We start from the raw sequence: 18,708 nt of genomic DNA, 5'->3' as shown, positions 1-18,708 counted from the left end.
GCTACCTTTCTTCAAAGCCTCATTCATCTTGCATTGGAAAGAGAGTCCCTAGTGACTTGTCCCATACAGTGAATAAATCAAAGAGAAATGGTTTTTTTAAAAAAGGGAGGGGGGGAGAGATGGGGAGGAAAGCAACAGAGGGCTGACACCAGCCAATAGCAGCCCAGAACATGCTCTTGTGTAACCATGGCGACAGCCAATGGCTTCCAAGATGATGGATATATATACACACACACACACACACACACACACACACACACAGAGAGAGAGAGAGAGAGAGAGAGAGAGAGAGAGAGGTCTCTCTTTTTCTGTATCCCCCTTCTCCAGATAGATAGATAGATAGATAGATAGATAGATAGATAGATAGATAGATAATGGTATGCCCCATCTTTAAAAATCAGCACAGCTGAACTGGAGAAGCCAGCCTTCCATTTTGAGCTGGTTTTGACTCAGGAGCTCAGATTTATTTTTTTATTTTTTAAAGTGGGGTGGGGGGAGGTGGCAGAGAAAATAACGGGTGGCAGACGTCCCCCTGCCCTCGCTGGCCAAGATTTTAATCTGCGCCATACATCGAAAGCACATCCCAGCGCATCGGTTTTTCCACCTTTCAAAAGGATCCTGGGAACTGAGGTTGAATCCTGACAAGACAGAAAGACTGTTTTTGGGGAACAGGGGGCGGGCGGGTGTGGGGGACTCCCTGGTCCTGAATGGGGTGACTGTGCCCCTGAAGGACCAGGTGTGCAGCCTGGGAGTCGTTTTGGACTCACAGCTGTCCATGGAGGTGCAGGTCAATTCTGTGTCCAGGGCAGCTCCATCTGGTACGCAGGATGAGACCCTCCCTGCCCGCAGACTGTCTGGCCAGCGTGGTGCATGCTCTGGTTATCTCCCGCTTGGACTACTGCCATGCGCTCTACGTGGGGCTCCCTTTGAAGGTGACTCGGAAACTGCAATTAATCCAGAATACGGCAGCTAGACTGGTGACTGGGAGTGGCCACCAAGACCACATAACACCAGTCCTGAGAGATCTGCATTGGCTCCCAGTATGTTTCAGAGCACAATTCAAAGTGTTGGGGCTGACCTTGAAAGCCCTAAATGGCCTCGTTCCTGTATACCTGAAGGAGCGTCTCCACCCCCATCGTTCAGCCCGGACACTGAGATCCAGCACCGAGGGCCTTCTGGCGGTTCCCTCATTGCGAGAAGTGAGGTTACAGGGAACCAGACAGAGGGCCTTCTCAGTAGTGGCACCCGCCCTGTGGAACACCCTCCCTTCAGATGTGAAGGAAATAAGCAGCTATCTTCTCTTTAAAAGACATCTGAAGGCAGCCCTGTTTAGGGAAGTTATATAAACACCGACAACTGGGAAACACTGGCCTGCGAGCGCTCCATTTGGAGAACAGCCTTTCCCAAAGGCATTGTGGGCTTTGAAGACACTCGAACTCAGGACGCAAGGGAGAAACGTGCTAAGAGGAAAGCATGCTTGGCAAACCCTCACCAGGATCGACTCCCGCCCGGAAACCTGTGTCCCCACTGTGGAAGGATGTGTGGATCCAGAATTGGCCTCCACAGTCACTTACGGACTCATTGTTAAAACCGTGTTTATGGAAGACAATCTTACTCGGCTACGAGGGATCGCCAAAGGAGAAGAAAAGTAAAATTTCATTCTTTTTAGTGTGTGTGCGAGGTTCCAACCCTCTAAAAGAAAAATGTAGAAAACCGAGATAGTCATTGGAGGTCAAGTCTATTTTAAGACTGACTATTCATTATGAATTAATGTCATAAACGCTCCTGGGGAAAGGTTTTGGCTCAAGGCAGCTGTCAACCAACCATTCACACCTCCTCCGAGTGCCAGGGAAACTCTAGATCCCAGAGATCTCTCTCAGATCACCCACCCTCCCCACTTCAGTTATTTTAAGCTGTAGGCAAATTAAAGTCACAAACCCCTTTGCGGAGACCACACATAGTCTCCTACTGGATTGGATTCAGAGTAGACTCATTGAAAGCAAAGGACGCAGGTCATTCCCTTTCAATGGACAAGGACCCACCGATTGCAACAGCTGTGTTGGCACCCCATAAATATATAGTTTAAAAAGCAACAACAGGGGGTCCATCTGGGTCCATAAAAACAGGGCAGGGCGAATTCCCATTTGGGCGACTTTTCGCAAGTCCTTCAAAGTCTGCAGAGTTCAAGGGGGATGAGCTAGAATTCTTTCAGCACCCTGGACAGAGCAGGCATCAAATATCCCTAAGGTTCCCATCTGCACTATAAATTTAAAACAGTCTTGCCCCTCTTTGAACAGCCAAGGTTTCCCCCTCAATGAACCAGGTGAACTGTAGTTTGGTCTGGGTGCTGTGAGTCCCAAAGTTCCCTGGGAAGAGGGGATGGATTTTTTAACCACTCTAGTTAAGGTCTGTATAGTTCAAGCTATGATTGTCCCAGCAGTGATGTATAGAAGTGAGAGCTGGACCATAAAGAAGGCTGATCGCCAACGAATGGATGCTTTTGAATTCTGGTGCTGGAGGAGACTCTTGAGAGTCCCATGGACTGCAAGAAGATCAAACCTTTCCATTCTGAAGGAAATCAGCCCTGAGTGCTCCCTGGAAGGACAGATCCTGAAGCTGAGGCTCCAAGACTTTGGCCACCTCAGGAGAAGAGAAGACTCCCTGGAAAAGACCCTGATGTTGGGAAAGATGGAGGGCGCAAGGAGAAGGGGACGATGGAGGACGAGATGGTGGGACACTGTTCTCGAAGAAACCAGCATGAGTTTGACCAAACTGGGGGAGGCAGTGGAAGACAGGAGGGCCTGGCGTGCTCTGGTCCAGGGGGTCACGAAGAGGCAGACACGACTAAACGACTAAACAACAACAGCAATTGACAAGAGGTGTAAGCTCAGGGGCTGGTCAGCTGCCTTGCATGCAGAAGATCCCAGGTTGAATCGACACAAAAAGGGACCGAGTGATGGGATCAACCCTTCTCTGACCCAGAAGAACCAAAAGGTCTGACTCTGCGTACAAGGCAGATTCTTGCATGCCAAAACACTGGCGAAGAATTAGAGGATTTGGGTTGGAGTGGCCTTGTGCTATTGTCGTCGTCGTCGTTATTATTATTATTATTATTATTATTATTATTATTATTATTATTATTATTATTTTAACCATTGTAATATGATGATGATGATTTATACCCTGCCCATCTGGTTGGGTTTCTCCAGCCACTCTGGGCAGCTCCCCACAGGATATTAAAAACACAACAAAACATCAAACATTAAAAGCTTTCTTTTGGCAAATCCTACATAAGAGTAAAATAAATTCAGGTTTAAGGGGGCAGAGGGGCCGTGGCCTTTCTCTCCAAGTGAAAGCAAGATTCCAGTCCTCATTGTTCTCAGCCTAAAAAAGGGAATTGTGGATTGTGGAGAGGTCATCCCCTAATAATAATAATTTATTATTTCTACCCCGCCCATCTAGCAGGGTTTCCCCCAGCTCCCAACATTAAAAACAGACTAAAACTTCAAACATTAAAGACTTTCCTAAACAGGGCTGCTTTCAGATGTCTTCTAAAAGTCAGATAGTTGTTTATCTCCTTGACATCTGACGGGAGGGCGTTCCACAGGGCGGGCGCCACCACCGAGAAGGCCCTCTGCCTCGTTCCCTGTAACCTCGCCTCTCGCAGGGAGGGAACCGCCAGAAGGCCCTCGGGAGATAGACCCCAGTGTCCGGGCTGGAGATGCTCCTTCGGGTATACTGGTCCGTTTAGGGCTTTCAAGCTCAGCACCAACCCTTTGAATTGTGCTCAGAAACATACTGCAAAAGCATCCAGGTTTTCAGATTCAAAAGGATCAGGACAGACATCTCGCTTCTTGGCCCCCTTCTCCTCCCCCAACCAATAAATAAATAAATTGATAGGGGCATTTGTGCCTTACATCTCCCTGCCAAAATACAGAATTTGGAATTAAATTTGTGGCTGGGGAGGAGATCGAGTGAACATATTAAACTACAATCTCAGGGGTCTTAGTTATCAACCCAGATGTTCTGGGGAGATTAACAGCCTGGAAGGAGATCCCATCTGTCACCCCCGGGCCAAGCCAGCGTCACATATCTAACGTGTCATATTAGATGAAAGAGAAAAACACTGGGAGAGTTAAAAGAAGAAAATCACGAGCGTTAAAATGAAATTATGAAACAGGAGGGGAGGAAGTATATATTAAAACAGCAAAGAAAAAGGGTTATCCAACTCAGAGTAGACCTATTGAAATTGACCCAAGCCTGCCCATTAATTTAAATGGATCTCTGACGTTAGACACTATCGATTGGTTTGCTTTTAGAAAGCCGTAATGCCTCTGATTTGCTTCTAGATTATTGCTTCCCTCATCAAAGGATCCTGGGATCTGTCATTTGGTAAGCGTGCTGGGAATTGTAGCTCCGTGAGCGGGTGAACTACAATTCCCAGGATTGTGGGGTTTTTTTAATTGCTTTTAAAAAAAATGCTAAATGGAAACATTGCATTGCTCAGTGTTAAAGCAATGGTTTGTTAAGCAATGCCTTAACGTCGATCAACGTAATCAAATATTTAGGGCTGTGGGGGGTTATTTAAAGCCCCCACAAAATAAACATATATTGATGGAATGTTTAATTTCTATACTGGCTCAATAGAGTAAAAATATTTCTTGGAAATATGCAGAAAACTGAAGCACACACATACACCCCCAGAGAGAAAGAGAGAGAGGGGGAAGGAGGGAGGAAGGAAGGAAGGAAGGAAGGAAGGAAGGAAGGAAGGAAGGAAGGAAGGAGAGAGAGGGGGGAGGAAGGAAGGAAGGAAGGAAGGAAGGAGAGAGAGGGGGGAGGAAGGAAGGAAGGAAGGAAGGAAGGGGAGAGAGAAGGGGGGAGGAAGGAAGGAAGGAAGGAAGGAGAGAGGGGGAAGGAAGGAAGGAAGGAAGGAAGGAAGGAAGGAAGGAAGGAAGGAAGGAGAGAGGGGGGGAGGAAGGAAGGAAGGAAGGAAGGAAGGAAGGAAGGAAGGAAGGAAGGAAGGAGAGAGAGAGAGGAAGGAAGGAAGGAAGGAAGGAGAGAGGGGGAAGGAAGGAAGGAAGGAAGGAAGGAAGGAAGGAAGGAAGGAGAGAGAGGGGGAGGAAGGAAGGAAGGAAGGAAGGAAGGAAGGAAGGAAGGAAGGAAGGAAGGAAGGAAGGAAGACTTCACCAAGGCTAAACCTAGCTAGTGCTGTTACGGTTAGTCATATTCTTTCATTTCAAGGGATCTACTCTTGAGTCCGGAGGGAGGGACCAGATCCAATGGCTTCAAGTGACAAAAAAAGGAGTTTCCAACGAAACATTAGGAAAGAACTTTCTGAGGCTAAGGGCCATTCAGCAGTAGACTGGACTCAGAAAGGGGCAGAGTGTCCTTTACTGGAAGATTCCAAACAGAATTTGGGCGGCCAATTCTCACGGAGTCTTTAGCTTTGATTCCTGTACTTCAGGGGGTTAGACTGGATGGCCTTTGGGGGTCCCCCATTCCATGATTCTGTGAAAGTTGGACACGGGGGCCCCAAAGAAAAAGGAAGAACATCAAAACGAAAGAACTAAGTTAGTGAAAAACAAAGAGCAGGAATCATTAAGATGAAAGGAAAGAGAGAGGGAGCAAGGAGGGAGAGAAAATATCCCAAAGGAATTAAATCTGATCTAATCTGGATCTACTCTGGATTTATTCAGCTTCTTTATCTTCTTCTTCTTCTATTATTATTATTATTATTATTATTATTATTATTATTATTATTATTATTATCTGTTCTACTGGTTTTGGATTGTTGGAAGCTGTCCTGTTTTGTTTTGTTTTGTTTTAACAGGAGAGGCAATAACTTTTAAAAGAAAAAGAAGAAACATCTAGAGGAGATCTTGTGGGAAAGGAGGAAGGGAATTAAAATGCAAAAAAGGGAGAGGGAATTTAAATGAAAGGGGAAGGAAAAAAGAAGGGAGGGGAGGAAGAAAACTGAGCAAGAATTGGAAAGGGAAAAGGCCTGAAAATGGAAAAAACACACGCTTTAGTGGCTGAATCTTTTAGGGCCTGGATATGTTCCAGGGGAAGGAGAGAGGGGCTAGCCTCTCCCGCCCCCCCCATACACTCACACCCTGCAACCCCCCCCCAGGGGGGTTAAACAAACAGGCTGTTGTTACCAGTTCCTGCTAATTGAAATTTCAGTCCACATCCAGGGCGCAGGAGGAGATTAAAGGAGGGGAGGCGAGAAAGAGGAAACCCAACTCTGGCAAACAAAGAGGCCCCAGGGGGGGGGAGGGGGGGCACCCAAGCCCCCAGAAGCGGCCCCCTCCCACCTTCCCTCTCATGTCCTGCTAAGAGGAAACATATCCCAGTTTGACAACTGGGAGGCAAGGTCAATGCAATTGCTGGATAGGAGCAAAGGAATCAATATATCATCTCACCCAGACACGACATGCAAACACGGTGATGCTGGAGATGGAAGGATACTCTCCCCCATCACACACACAGAGGATGGGGTCACCATGGCAACCGGGCCTGACTGGTACCCAGCTTTGCCTAGAGCTCCCCTCCAGAAGAGGAGGGCAGGATGCAGACAGCCTGCTAGAGGATGGGGAAGAGGAGAAGGTCATGGAAAATGATGATGGGAGGAGTAAAACAGACCCCCCCCCAAAACCTATTAAAGAAACAATTCTGGGAAGGAAGGGGGAAGGTAAACGGGATCCCGGCAAGCTTCTTGTTGTTTAGTTGTGTCTGCCTCTTCGTGACCCCCTGGACCAGAGCACGCCAGGCACTCCTGTCTTCCCGCAGTTTGGTCAAAATCATGCTGGCACCTTCGAGAACACTGTCCCACCATCTCGTCCTCCGTCGTCCCCTTCTCCTTGTGCCCTCCATCTTTCCCAGCATCAGGGTCTTTTCCAGGGAGTCTTCTCTTCTCCTGAGGTGGCCAAAGTCTTGGAGCCTCAGCTTCAGGACCTGTCCTTCCAGTGAGCACTCAGGGCTGATTTCCTTCCGAATGGAGAGGTTGGATCTTCTCGCAGTCCATGAGACTCTCAAGAGTCTCCTCCAGCACCAGAATTCAAAAGCATCCATTCTTCGGCGATTAGCCTGCTGGATTTTTGTTTTTTAAATTATAAAAAGTGTGTGTGTCTCTCAGCGGCTTCCAAACCGGGGAAGGGATTAATGTATGCGTCTCAAGTGCAAAAGGAGGGCGGCGGCTGCCTCTCTGCGTGAGTCCCTGCTGTGATGTGGTGTCAGCCTCTGTGTACAGAGGTGGCTCTCTCTGCAAGTCCCTCTGTCCTAACCACATACTAGGGACTATTGCGCTGCAAATCCATCTCTCCTCACCAGCCTCTCTGCTGCCTCTCTGTATGAGTCCCCGGTTCCTTCCCATCCATCTCCACTGGGGATGGAGTGCTCTGTTGAATCTCTGTACAGTGGTACCTCGGGTTACAGACGCTTCAGGTTACAGACTCCGCTAACCCAGAAATGGTACCTCGGGTTAAGAACTTTGCTTCAGGATGAGAACAGAAATTGTGCTCTGGCGTCGCGGCGGCAGCAGGAGGCCCCATTAGCTAAAGTGGTGCTTCGGGTTAAGAACAGTTTCAGGTTAAGAACGGACCTCTGGAATGAATTAAGTACTTAACCCGAGGTACCACTGTACTGGGTTATCCTGGAGAGGCGGACACAGAAGAATCTCCACCTCAAGAGAAGAGGCGGCCTGTCGCATCTCTGGATGAGCGACTGGGGGGGTTTGGGTATCTCGCCTTCCAGACCTGCTCCCTATATCTGAGATCCGCCCGAAGCAACATAGGGGATGGGCTACTCAGAAGGAGGTCAGCTCTCTGAAAGCAAACCCTTTTTTGACTTTACACTTGCATTCCAAATCCTTTGATGTTTAGGATGCAGAAAATGTCTCCGTACTGAAACTCTGGAGCACTGCTGCCAGTCTGTGCAGAGCTAGGTAGGGGATAAGGCAGTCTGTTATGATGTTAGCCGCCCTGAGCCCGGCTCCAGCTGGGGAGGGCAGGGTACAAATAAAAAATCATTATTATTATTATTATTATTATTATTCAGAACCCTTCCTAAATCTGCTGTCTTCAATCAGAGCAATTGTTCAGAAAGGTTTCTCGCAGGCTATTTAACAAAGGCCAGTCCTTTCCAAGTATGGAAGTGAGAGCTGGACCATCAAGAAGGCTGATCACCGAAGAATGGATGCTTTTGAATTCTGGTGCTGGAGGAGACTCTTGAGAGTCCCATGGACTGCAAGAAGATCCAACCTCTCCATTCTGAAGGAAATCAGCCCTGAGTGCTCACTGGAAGGACAGATCCTGAAGCTGAAGCTCCAAGACTTTGGCTACCTCAGGAGAAGAGAAGACTCCCTGGAAAAGACCCTGATGTTGGGAAAGATGGAGGGCGCAAGGAGAAGGGGACGACAGAGGACGAGATGGTGGGACAGTGTTCTCGAAGCGACCAGCATGAGTTTGACCAAACTGCAGGAGGCAGTGGAAGACAGGAGGGCCTGGCGTGCTCTGGTCCAGGGGGTCATGAAGAGGCGGACATGACTAAACGACTAAACAACAACAACAAGTCCTTTCCAAAGTTCCTGGAAAGAGCAAACACCAGCTTCTCTTTCTCCCCACCCTAAAATAATAAATAAATCCCACCCCTTTCCTAACCCCTCGAAGTTCACGTGAGCACAAATCTGGCCCAGTGTCCATGCAGGTAACTCTAACCTTGGGACAAAGACTAGTCTGACAACATCCTGGCCTGAAATCAGCTTAGAAACCGGTGAGATTGCTGTAGGATCTACCGTATTTTTCGCTCTATAAGACACGCCAGACCACAAGACGCACCTAGTTTTTGGAGGAGGAAAAGAAGAGGAAAAATAATTCTGAATCTCAGAAGCCAGAACAGCAAGAGGGATCGCTGTGCAGCGAAAGCAGCAATCCCTCTTGCTGTTCTGGCTTCTGGGATAGCTGCGCAGCCTGCATTCGCTCCATAAGACGCACACGCATTTCCCCTTACTTTTTAGGAGGGGAAAAGTGAGTCTTATAGAGGAAAAAAATACGTTAGTTATCTTTGGGGTGGTGGAAAGGAACGGGAGACAAACCAGTTTGCTTTGGGGATGGCACCAGATTGCCGTTCCGAACCGAGGACTCTAGAGATTGACCTAAGAGTCAGCAAGTGCCGAGTTCGAATCTTGTCTCTGTCTGGAACTCACAATGGATGGGTTGAGGCAGGTCTTTGTCTCTCCCTTCCCACCAAAAAATATGGATGATAATAATACTGGATTACCTGACAGGGGTGGTTGTTAATACTAATACTAATTTTATTTATACCCCATCCATCTGGCTGGGGTTTCCCTAGCCAATCTTGGTGGCTTCCAGCACAAATAAAAACATCATATAGGATTGTTTAAGGATTGCCTCTTTATATCTACTGAATGTAAATGTAAAGAGGCTTTAGCTAAGTGACAGGGCGCCCAGGGCAGATTCCACACTTGGCACACCCCCCCCCCGCCTGAAACCTTAGAGAGCTGTTGCCAGTCAGTGTGGGGAATATTGAGCTAAACGGAGCCACGGTCTAAGGCAGCGTTCTGTTCACTTTGGCCTTGTAGTTCAAAGCGATGAGGACTAGAATCTTGCTTTATTTTTAAGGCAAGGTCCGGGGCATGCAGAAGGTCCCCCTGCCTGAAACCCCCGGACAGCTGCTGCCAGTCCGTGCGGACAGCACTGAGATAGGTGGAACCACGGGGGTACCGACTCCGTATAAGGCAATTGATGCAATCGAAAGAGCACACATTGTTTTGTTATTGTGCATCAAACATCCCCGGCTCTGAGCCTTGGAACATGCAAAGTCATTCCAACAGCGAAATGGAGCCTCCTGGGCGAGGGCAGTCTATCGCAAAAACGCCAGGGATGCAAACCAGGGGCGTTCCACTGCCGCCTTTGTTGTCTGCATCGTTTTTTTCCAGAGGGCATGTGTCCAACCACTTCTGGACACAGAACGCTCTATTAGATGGGCTGGTTTTTTGGGATGGATCCAGCAAACCCATTCCGAATGCTCGCTTGTTTTTTTTTTCTTTCTTCCAGGGCGTTGGTGTCATTTGGCTAAACTCGGAGACGTCCTTTTTCGGCCTCTCTCCCTTTGCCTTCCCTGTGGACATCAGCCAACCGGCCAAGCCTTTAGGAAAGGGGCGGTGGGGGAAAATGGCGCTCCTTTGGTTTGGACCAGCATCAAATCTACACACACACACACACACATACACACACACACACTGCCTCTTGCATCCCCAAATGCCTGCCAACACACCTTTGTCTGGAGTTGTCATCACTAGGCAACAAAAATGCAGAAACCTCCCTTGTCCTTTTTGCAAGGAGGGGGTGTTTGTTTGTGTGTCTGTAATCACGACAGCGAGATGGATGGATAAACAGACAGCAAGACAGATAGCCAGCCAGCCAAATGATCTATCACCAAAGGAGGCTGCAACAACCAAAGCACAATATTGGCCATCGTTTAAAACACACACGCCAGTGTAGCACAACCGAAATGAGATTGTGGCTCCGGGGGACGCCGCTGCAGCGTGAACAAGCCCAGGCTCAAAACCGCAATCTGGACCTTGCAAAATTAAAACCGTCCCTGCCACCCTCCACAGCTTGCACCCTGCATTTGCGGCTCCCGGTTACCCCCAAGGGCTGGTACCCGCAACCTGAGAGGGCCAGTGGTTGCATTAGGAAAAAAAAACACACACAAACACAAACAGATTGAAGCTGTTTTGTTTGCCGTCGACGGCTATCGTTTGAGAGCAGGAGAGAAAGCATATTGGAAAATACAGGTGCATCTCTTTAAGAAGGAAGGCAGCGAAAGGAAAAAGACGAAGCGGCCTTACCTCATCACCAAAGAAGGTTGAATGGAGGAAGGATAGAACCCAGAGCAAGCCCATGTAGTTCTCTGCATTCTCTGCCACCGTTTGGCTGGTTTTCCCCTCCCTCTCTGATGGATGCAGATGGGCTTGGCTGGCTCTGGCAAGGACAGAGGCGGCAGCGCTCTCCAGCGAGCGCTAGGGAGCGGTGCAGAGTCAGTCCACCAGGTTGCTAGGGGGGGAAATGTAGCCGAGAGAATATTGGAGGAGGAGGAGGTGGAGGAGGAGGCTGTAAGGCAGTCTGGAAATTTTATTTTTATTTTCCAAAGGACGACCCTGCTTTCATGCCCGCCCACCTGTGCCAAAAGCATCGCCTGGTGGGCCTGGAGATGCCCCTTCCCTGAAAACTCTGGGGAAGGGCAGGCGGTCAGCATAGACCAGTGGCTTTTAACCCACCCTGGGGTGCCCAGAAACGTATCCTTAAGATACGTTAAACGTATCCATTCTTACGTTTGATCTTCTTGCAGTCCATAGGACTCTCAAGAGTCTCCTCCAGCACCTTTGAATTCTGGTGCTGGAGGAGACTCTTGAGAGTCCCATGGACTGAAAGAAGATCAAACCTCTCCATTCGGAAGGAAATCAGCCCTGAGCGCTCACTGGAAGGACAGATCCTGAAGCTGAGGCTCCAAGACTTGGGCCACCTCAGGAGAAGAGAAGACTCCCTGGAAAAGACCCTGATGTTGGGGAAGATGGAGGGCGCAAGGAGAAGGGGACGACGGAGGACGAGATGGTGGGACAGTGTTCTCGAAGCTACCAGCATGAGTTTGACCAAACTGCGGGAGGCAGTGGAAGACAGGAGGGCCTGGCATGCTCTGGTCCAGGGGGTCACCAAGAGGCGGACACCACTAAATGACTACACAACAACAAGGGGTGCCCAGCATGATGGTCAACACTGGCCTCTGTCCCTCTTTCCTTCGCTCCCTCCTCTGTTGCCCTCTGGTGTCTCTGACTCCGCAAGGCTTGCGAGGTTGTTGCAGCAGCCCCGGCTGCAAGCTCCGCGGGTGAATGGTGCCTCTGGGGCTGGGCAGGGGGTGCTTGCCAGGCCCCTGTGGGGCAGTGTGAGGAGGTGCCTCTCTTTGGGGCAGCTCAGAGAGCAGGGGAGGCAGTTGTGGCTGCCCAGAGGTCTCCCAAGGAGAGAGGAGGATGTTTGAAAAAGGGTGAGGGGCTGCCAGCTCTGCAGGAGAGGGGTGGGAGAACTGAGCTCCCTAGCCCCACAGGGGTGCCCTGTGTTTCTCTTGTGCTCAGATCCTGCTGGGGGGGATGCTTTCCTTGGGGGCATCTGGCCGGACACGGTGAGGTTGCTAGAATAGAGACCCCCCCCCATTTGGGATCGGCCTTACCCTTTATTTGCCCAATCAACCTTTGAAAAGTCTGCGGAACTGCTGCTGCCACCACAAAACGCCTGCTCCACATTTCTAAGGACTCAAATCTTCCGTGTAGCGGTACTCCGACTTTGGAACTCCCTGCCACTTGACACCCAGCCTTCGCGGCGCTCTTTTCAGCGCCTGCTACGAACGTTTTTTTTTTGTTTTGTTTAGGCAAGCCTCCCTAGATGCTTAGAAAATCGGTGTCATGGTCCTGTCTATGGGCGATCGAAGTCCCGGCTGAGGACGTCGGGACCAGGGGGAAGATGGCGGGGTGGGAGCAGGAATGAGAGTCCAGAAGCCAGGGGTCCGAGGGTCAGGAAGCAGGGAGTCACAAAGTCAAGGGTCCGAGGGTCAGGAAGCAAGGAGTCACAAAGTCAAGGGTCCGAGGGTCGGGAAGCAAGGAGTCACAAAGTCAAGGGTCCGAGGGTCGGGAAGCAAGGAGTCACAAAGTCAAGGGTCCGAGGGTCGGAAAGCAAGGAGTCACAAAGTCAAGGGTCCGAGGGTCGAGAAGCAAGGAGTCAAGGAACCAAGGTCTGAGGATCAGGAAGCAAGTTGCTGTGACAAAGAGCCGAAGGGAAATGCTGACCTTATATCCCTTCCTGGCTCCTGCCACCAGGTGCTGTGAGTTACCAATCGACCTCACCTGTGCGGCCGCGCCTTGCCTCTTCAGAACAAACTTAGGAAGGCCCCAGTCCTGCGAAGCCCTACTGGTCCCAGGGCCTGACTTCTGCACGCACTCCTGACAGCTGGTGCGAGTTTTAACCTGCTTTCAGCCCACAGTAAGCTTTTTTCAAGGTCTTATTACTGTTTTATCTTTTTCCTAAATGACTTTGTTGGCCTTTTTTTTTTTAACATTCCAGCAGCTCATAAATTTTACAAAACAAATAAAACGGGCTCTTCCGGTGTTCTTCTAGCTGCAAAGCTGGCATTCGCATTTGCCTGCCCAGGAAACAACACACTTACCATGGTACCTTGGGTTTAAGAACAGCTTAGTTTATGAACAACTTGGATTAAGAACGCTGCAAACCCGGAAGGTGTTTTGGTTTGTGAACTTTGCCTTGGAATAAGAACACGTTTCGCTTCCTGATGAGTGTGTTCCATTTCATGCCCCACAGAGGACCTTAAGGTCCATGAGTAATCATAGTTTAGAGGTCCCAGGCCCTAAGGAAGTTAGATTATCCTCCACCAGGTGTGCTGGTCCAGGGGGAAGGTTACCGTGGGGCGAGGTCCAGGACCTGAGTTGAGGGTCAGCAGACAGTCCTCCACGGGCGAAGCGGGGTCCACAGCGAGAAGCCGGGCAAGGACAGGAACTCTGGGGGAACAGGACTGGATGCTGGCCAAAACAGCTCTTCGACGACGTTGCTCCCGCAACCTGGGACCGGGCTGACTGGCCTTTATCTTCTCTGAGGCCAGGGTCGGTCCCGGCCCCCAGGAGACCCGCCTCTCCTGGCCTTAAGGCGAGCACTCCTCCTGGGAGAAACCAGTTCCCTCCGCCTCTCTGCCCTTCGCCTCTGCAGCTCAGGAGAGGCCGGAGGGTTACTGGACCCAGGGGGAGACTCACCTGCAGGCACTGAGTCCTCAACCACCTCCGGAGCCAGAGTGGATTCACCTGGTGCCTGCTCCTGAGGATCCGGCACAGGTGCAGGTGCTTCAGAATCAAGGCCCTGCCCCAGCTCAGCCGGCCCTGGAGGCGGGGACTCCTGTGCAGGCTGGGATTCCTCCGGTTCAGCCTCTGAATCGGATTCCTAGGCCATCACACCAGGGCCTTCTCAGTGATGGCTCCGACCTGGTGGAATGCTCTGTCCCATGAGACCAGGGCCCTGCAGGATTTAACTTCCTTCCGCAGGGCCTGTAAGACAGAACTATTCCACCTGGCTTTCAATTTGTACTTAGCCTGATCTTTTATTCCACTTCCTTTCCTCCCCCTCCCCTTTTTATGAAGATTACCCGCTCTGGGATCCCACAGCTAATTCTCCCCTGGTCTCCTCGCTGGCCCAAATTGGACTAATTTAGCCAGCTATCCCTGGTGATATCTAATGTTTATTGGATGGATTTCCCCCCAAAATTGATTTTTGAATTCTGAATTGATTGTTATTCATGTTTTATTTTGTGTCTTATGCTGTTTTTTGTTGCATCAATTAAGTGTTTAAATTTGTTGTTAGCCGCCCTGAGCCCGGTTTCCTGAACCGGGGAGGGCGGGGTATATAAATAAAATATTATTATTATTATTATTTGTAAATAATATTTGTATATTCTGAACAAAATGCTTGTTTAACCTGCAGGTAGGCTGTATGAATTGTGTATTGCTTTGTTGGGTCTCTGGACCGTAATAAAGATTGTTGTTGTTGTAAATTGTGTTCCCGGCTGCTATGGGAAAGCACGCCTTGGTTTCAGAACGCTTTGGTTTCAGAACGGACTTCCGGAACGGATAAAGTTCATAAACCAAGGTACCGCTGTATATCCACTTCAAACTGCAAAGAACAACCAATGTACGCTACAACAGCAGCAAGAATACTTATTGCAAAGTATTGGAAGACACAAGATTTACCCACTTTGGAAGAATGGCAGATGAAGGTGATGGACTATATGGGATTGGCAGAAATGACTGGCAGAATCCGGGACCAGGGAGAAGAGGCGGTGGAAGAAGATTGGAAGAAATTTAAAGACTATCTACAGAAATATTGCAAAATTAATGAATGTTAGAATGATGTTGGATAGAAATTAAGTGGTTTCCAGCTGTAATGCTTTAAGAATATGGAAAAAGGGTATAAATAGGTTAAAACACAATGAAAATGATGTTGGATTGGAAATAAGTGGTATTTGTAACAAAGTTAATAAGAATATGCAAAAATGAATTGATAATGGATGAAAATACTGAGCTATAAAATGTTAAGTTATAGAGATAAGATAAACAAAAGAGGGTAAGGATTTGCTGATTTGATTATTTAAATGGGAATACAAGAAGGGGAGGTGTGAGGAAGTCAAAGAAACAAGCAAATGAGTTTTAAATTATGAAAAAGAATTGTTTTTAATTTTTTGTATTTTGTGTGTGTGTGTTTACTCTTATTTTTTTGCTTTTTTATTATGTGTTTTTGTATATCTGTTTTTGTAAAATCTTAATAAATATTTCTTTAAAAAAAAAACTGCAAAGAACAACCCTTCCTTCAGGTGTTTCTGAAGAAGACGACGATTGAGCACACCTCCCTTTGTCTCGACTGCTTCAAACTCACTTGGACAGGAGTCTCCACCCTTTTGCTGAAAACGGTGCCTTGTTTATATCAAAATACACCCACAGGAGAGATTTCCTGGTCTCTTAACTGCTGCCCTTCATCCCGGGAAGGGCAGCTTCAGAGAGGCACCCTGGCGGATGAAGGACTTCTGACCTTCTTCATGCCATTTCGCACCCTTTAGAAGATAAAACCCAGACCAGCCTCGAGAAACAGATCTACGCAGCCTTTCAGATCCAGAGACGGCCGCCCTGGCAGGTGAGCACTGCGCTGAAAACTCAAACTTGCAGACTTTGCTTTAACCCTTCAATCTCTTTCTAAAGCTACGGCAGAATGTTTTTTCTTTTTCAACGTCTCTAGTCCTGGGCTGAGCGACGCGGGTGGCGCTGTGGGTTAAAACAGAGCCTAGGGCTTGCCCATCAGAAGGTTGGCGGTTCGAATCCCCGCAATGACGGGGTGAGCTCCCGTTGCTCGGTCCCTGCTCCTGACAACCTAGCAGTTCGAAAGCACGTCAAAGTGCAAGTAGATCAATAGGTACCACTCCGGCGGGAAGGTAAACGGCGTTTCCGTGCACTGCTCTGGTTCGCCAGAAGCGGCTTAGTCCTGCTGGCCACATGACCCGGAAGCTGTACGCCGGCTCCCTTGGCCAATAAAGCGAGATGAGCGCCGCAACCGCGTTTCCGTGCGCTCTGGTTTCCTTACCTTTATATATTACAGTGGTACCTCGGGTTACATACGCTTCAGGTTACATACGCTTCAAGTTACAGACTCCACTAACCCAGAAATAGTACCTCGAGTTAAGAACTTTGCTTCAGGACGAGAACAGAAATTGTGCTCCGGCGGCGCGGCAGCAGCAGGAGGCCCCATTAGCTAAAGTGGTGCTTCAGGTTAAGAACAGTTTCAGGTTAAGAACGGACCCCCGGAACGAATTAAGTACTTAACCCAAGGTACCACTGTATTTTATATATGTTGGAAGCCACACAGAGTGGCTGGGGCGACCCAGTCACATGGACGGGGCATAAATAGTATGCCTTTACAGGAATAACAATGTGAATAATTTTGATTGCAGTGGAAAGCCGCTCCCGCAAGGACCCATGGGGACAGAACTGTTTCTGACCGTCCTGAGCGGCACCAGCGGGCAGGCGCCCAGGTTGTGCCGTGCTGGCCTGGCTCTGTTTGCTGCGGTCCGGCTCGGATCCCTGGCCCTGGGTGCAAGAAGCCTTTGGCGGGACGAAGCAGGGGACCTTCACTGTGACACCGCCTCCCGGGGCTGCCTCTTGGCCTGTTTCGACGCCGCCTTCCCGGTCTCCCCCTTCAACCTCTTCCTGCTGCAGATGGCAAGTCTCTTGACCCACGGAACGGCCTGCTACTGCGTTTTCCGCCCAGCCAGCTTCCAGGGGAGAAGCGGCTGGAGGCAGCGCCCGCCCCACAGGAAGAGGCGGCTGCAGCAGCTGCACTGGTTCAGCCTGCTGGCCAAGGCGGCACTGGAAGGGATCTTCCTGGCGGTTTTCCATGGACTCTACACTCGCTACCCGTCGCAGCTCCACTGCCCTCTGTCCGTCTCCTGCCCTGATGGGGTTCTGTGCACCGTCCAGAAAGCCAACTGGAAAGACGCGTTCAACCTCTTCGTAGCTGGGGCTTCCTGGGCCTCCGTTGCGCTGTGTCTCCCCGGGTTGTACTCAGCGGCATCCGAAACCTTTCGCTGCACGTCGGGCCCAGAGAAGAGTCAACTGGAACGGCCTCTCTTGATGCCGGATGTTTAACACCTTCCGGCCAGCCATCAGCGACCACCGACGTCTGAAGGAGCGTCTCCACCCCCATCGTTCAGCCCGGACACTGGGGTCCAGCTCTGAGGGCCTCCTGGCGGTTCCCTCCCTGCGAGAAGCGAGGTTACAGGGAACCAGGCGGAGGGCCTTCTCGGTGGTGGCACCCTCCCTTCAGATGTCAAGGAAACAAACAACTATCTGACTTTAGAAGATATCTGAAGGCAGCCCTGTTTAGGGAAGATTTTAAATGTTTGGTGTTTTATTATGTTTTTAATATTCTGTTGGGAGCCGCCCAGAGAGGCTGGGGAAACCCAGCCAGATGGGCAGGGTACAAATAATAAATTATTATCATTATTACATTGCCAGATTTGACTAGGAGCACCTCTCCAACTGAGAAAGGTCTCTTCTAGAATCGGCCACCTGACCTGGAGATGCTGTATTCAAAGCAGGCGTTTTGCCATGCTTTGAAGAGCTATGCCCCTTCCCTTAGAAATACCGTATTTTTTGCTCTATAAAACTCACTTTTTCCCTCCTAAAAAGTAAGGGGAAATGTGTGTGCATCTTATGGAGCGAATGCAGGCTGCGCAGCTATCCCAGAAGCCAGAGCAGCAAGAGGGATGGCTGCTTTCACTGCGCAGAGATCCCTCTTGCTGTTCTGGCTTCTGGGATTCAGAATATTTTTTTTCTTGTTTCCCTCCTCCAAAAACTAGGTGCGTCTTGTGGTCTGGGTCGTCTTATACAGCCAAAAATATGGTATTCTAGTCCTCCTGTTTCTGAATGGGCTGATTTAAGCAGGAAGTCAACTAGCGCCAAGCCAGCAAATTGCACTATGGAGCTCAATATTGTCCACACTGGATGGAAGCAATGGTTCTCCCGGGTTTCAGGCAGGGGGCAGGCCCTAATTGGAGAAGCCCTCAGGCTGCCAGTCCGTGGAGACAATACTGGTCTGATTCGGTGTAAGGCAGTGAAGGAATGGGTTTCTGTGCAGTCAGTTTGAAACAGGACCCAAAACCCCCCTTTTCTTCTTTCTCCAAGGGAACATTTCTAAAACGCATTAACTTGAGCTGTTGAGCAAATGCATAACAGGAACACAGCTGTATAAACAAAGCTCTCTCCTTTATCAGTCACGGCAATGGACGACCTTGGCTGTTCCAGTGGAGTAGGGATGACATGTCTGGATCTTATCTTACCACACTCTGATGCACAGACCTAGTCCGGGAACAGCGCCAGAGTGTGTTCTTGGAGTTGGTGACCTCTTGCTCCAAGATAAGAGTATATGGTCAGACGTACAGGAAGGAAAACCCTTTTATGGTTAAGAGTACTGAAGCAGGAACGTCTGTGATGTCAACCTGCGTGTACAAGCTGACGTGTGGCTGGATTCCTGGGGAAGGGGGAAAGGGTGCCTGGAGGATATATATACTCAACTAGAGCCTCGGCTTTTTCGG

General features: G+C 49.5%; 2 protein-coding genes and 1 long non-coding RNA gene across 5 annotated transcripts in view; 2 read left to right on the top strand and 1 right to left on the bottom strand.

Moving 5' to 3' along the window:
* Positions 1-11,099, bottom strand: part of APC2 (APC regulator of WNT signaling pathway 2) — a 53,037-nt gene extending 41,938 nt beyond the window's left edge. Inside the window, exon 1 of the mRNA XM_083594315.1 lies at positions 10,871-11,099. Coding sequence (XP_083450441.1) covers positions 10,871-10,924 — 54 coding nt within the window. The 5' untranslated portion in view covers positions 10,925-11,099. The remainder of the gene's footprint in view (positions 1-10,870) is intronic.
* Positions 1-18,708, top strand: part of GAMT (guanidinoacetate N-methyltransferase) — a 215,843-nt gene that overhangs the window by 119,312 nt on the left and 77,823 nt on the right. The window lies entirely within an intron of this gene.
* Positions 1-18,708, top strand: part of LOC310753637 — a 28,865-nt gene that overhangs the window by 1,899 nt on the left and 8,258 nt on the right. The gene's annotated exons all lie outside the window — the stretch shown is intronic.

The sequence above is a fragment of the Podarcis filfolensis genome, assembly GCF_964270895.1.
Source record: "Podarcis filfolensis genome assembly, chromosome: 18".
Lineage (NCBI taxonomy): Eukaryota > Metazoa > Chordata > Lepidosauria > Squamata > Lacertidae > Podarcis > Podarcis filfolensis.
The sequence above is the reverse complement of the archived record's forward strand: the minus strand, read 5'-3'. Positions and strand labels throughout refer to the sequence as shown.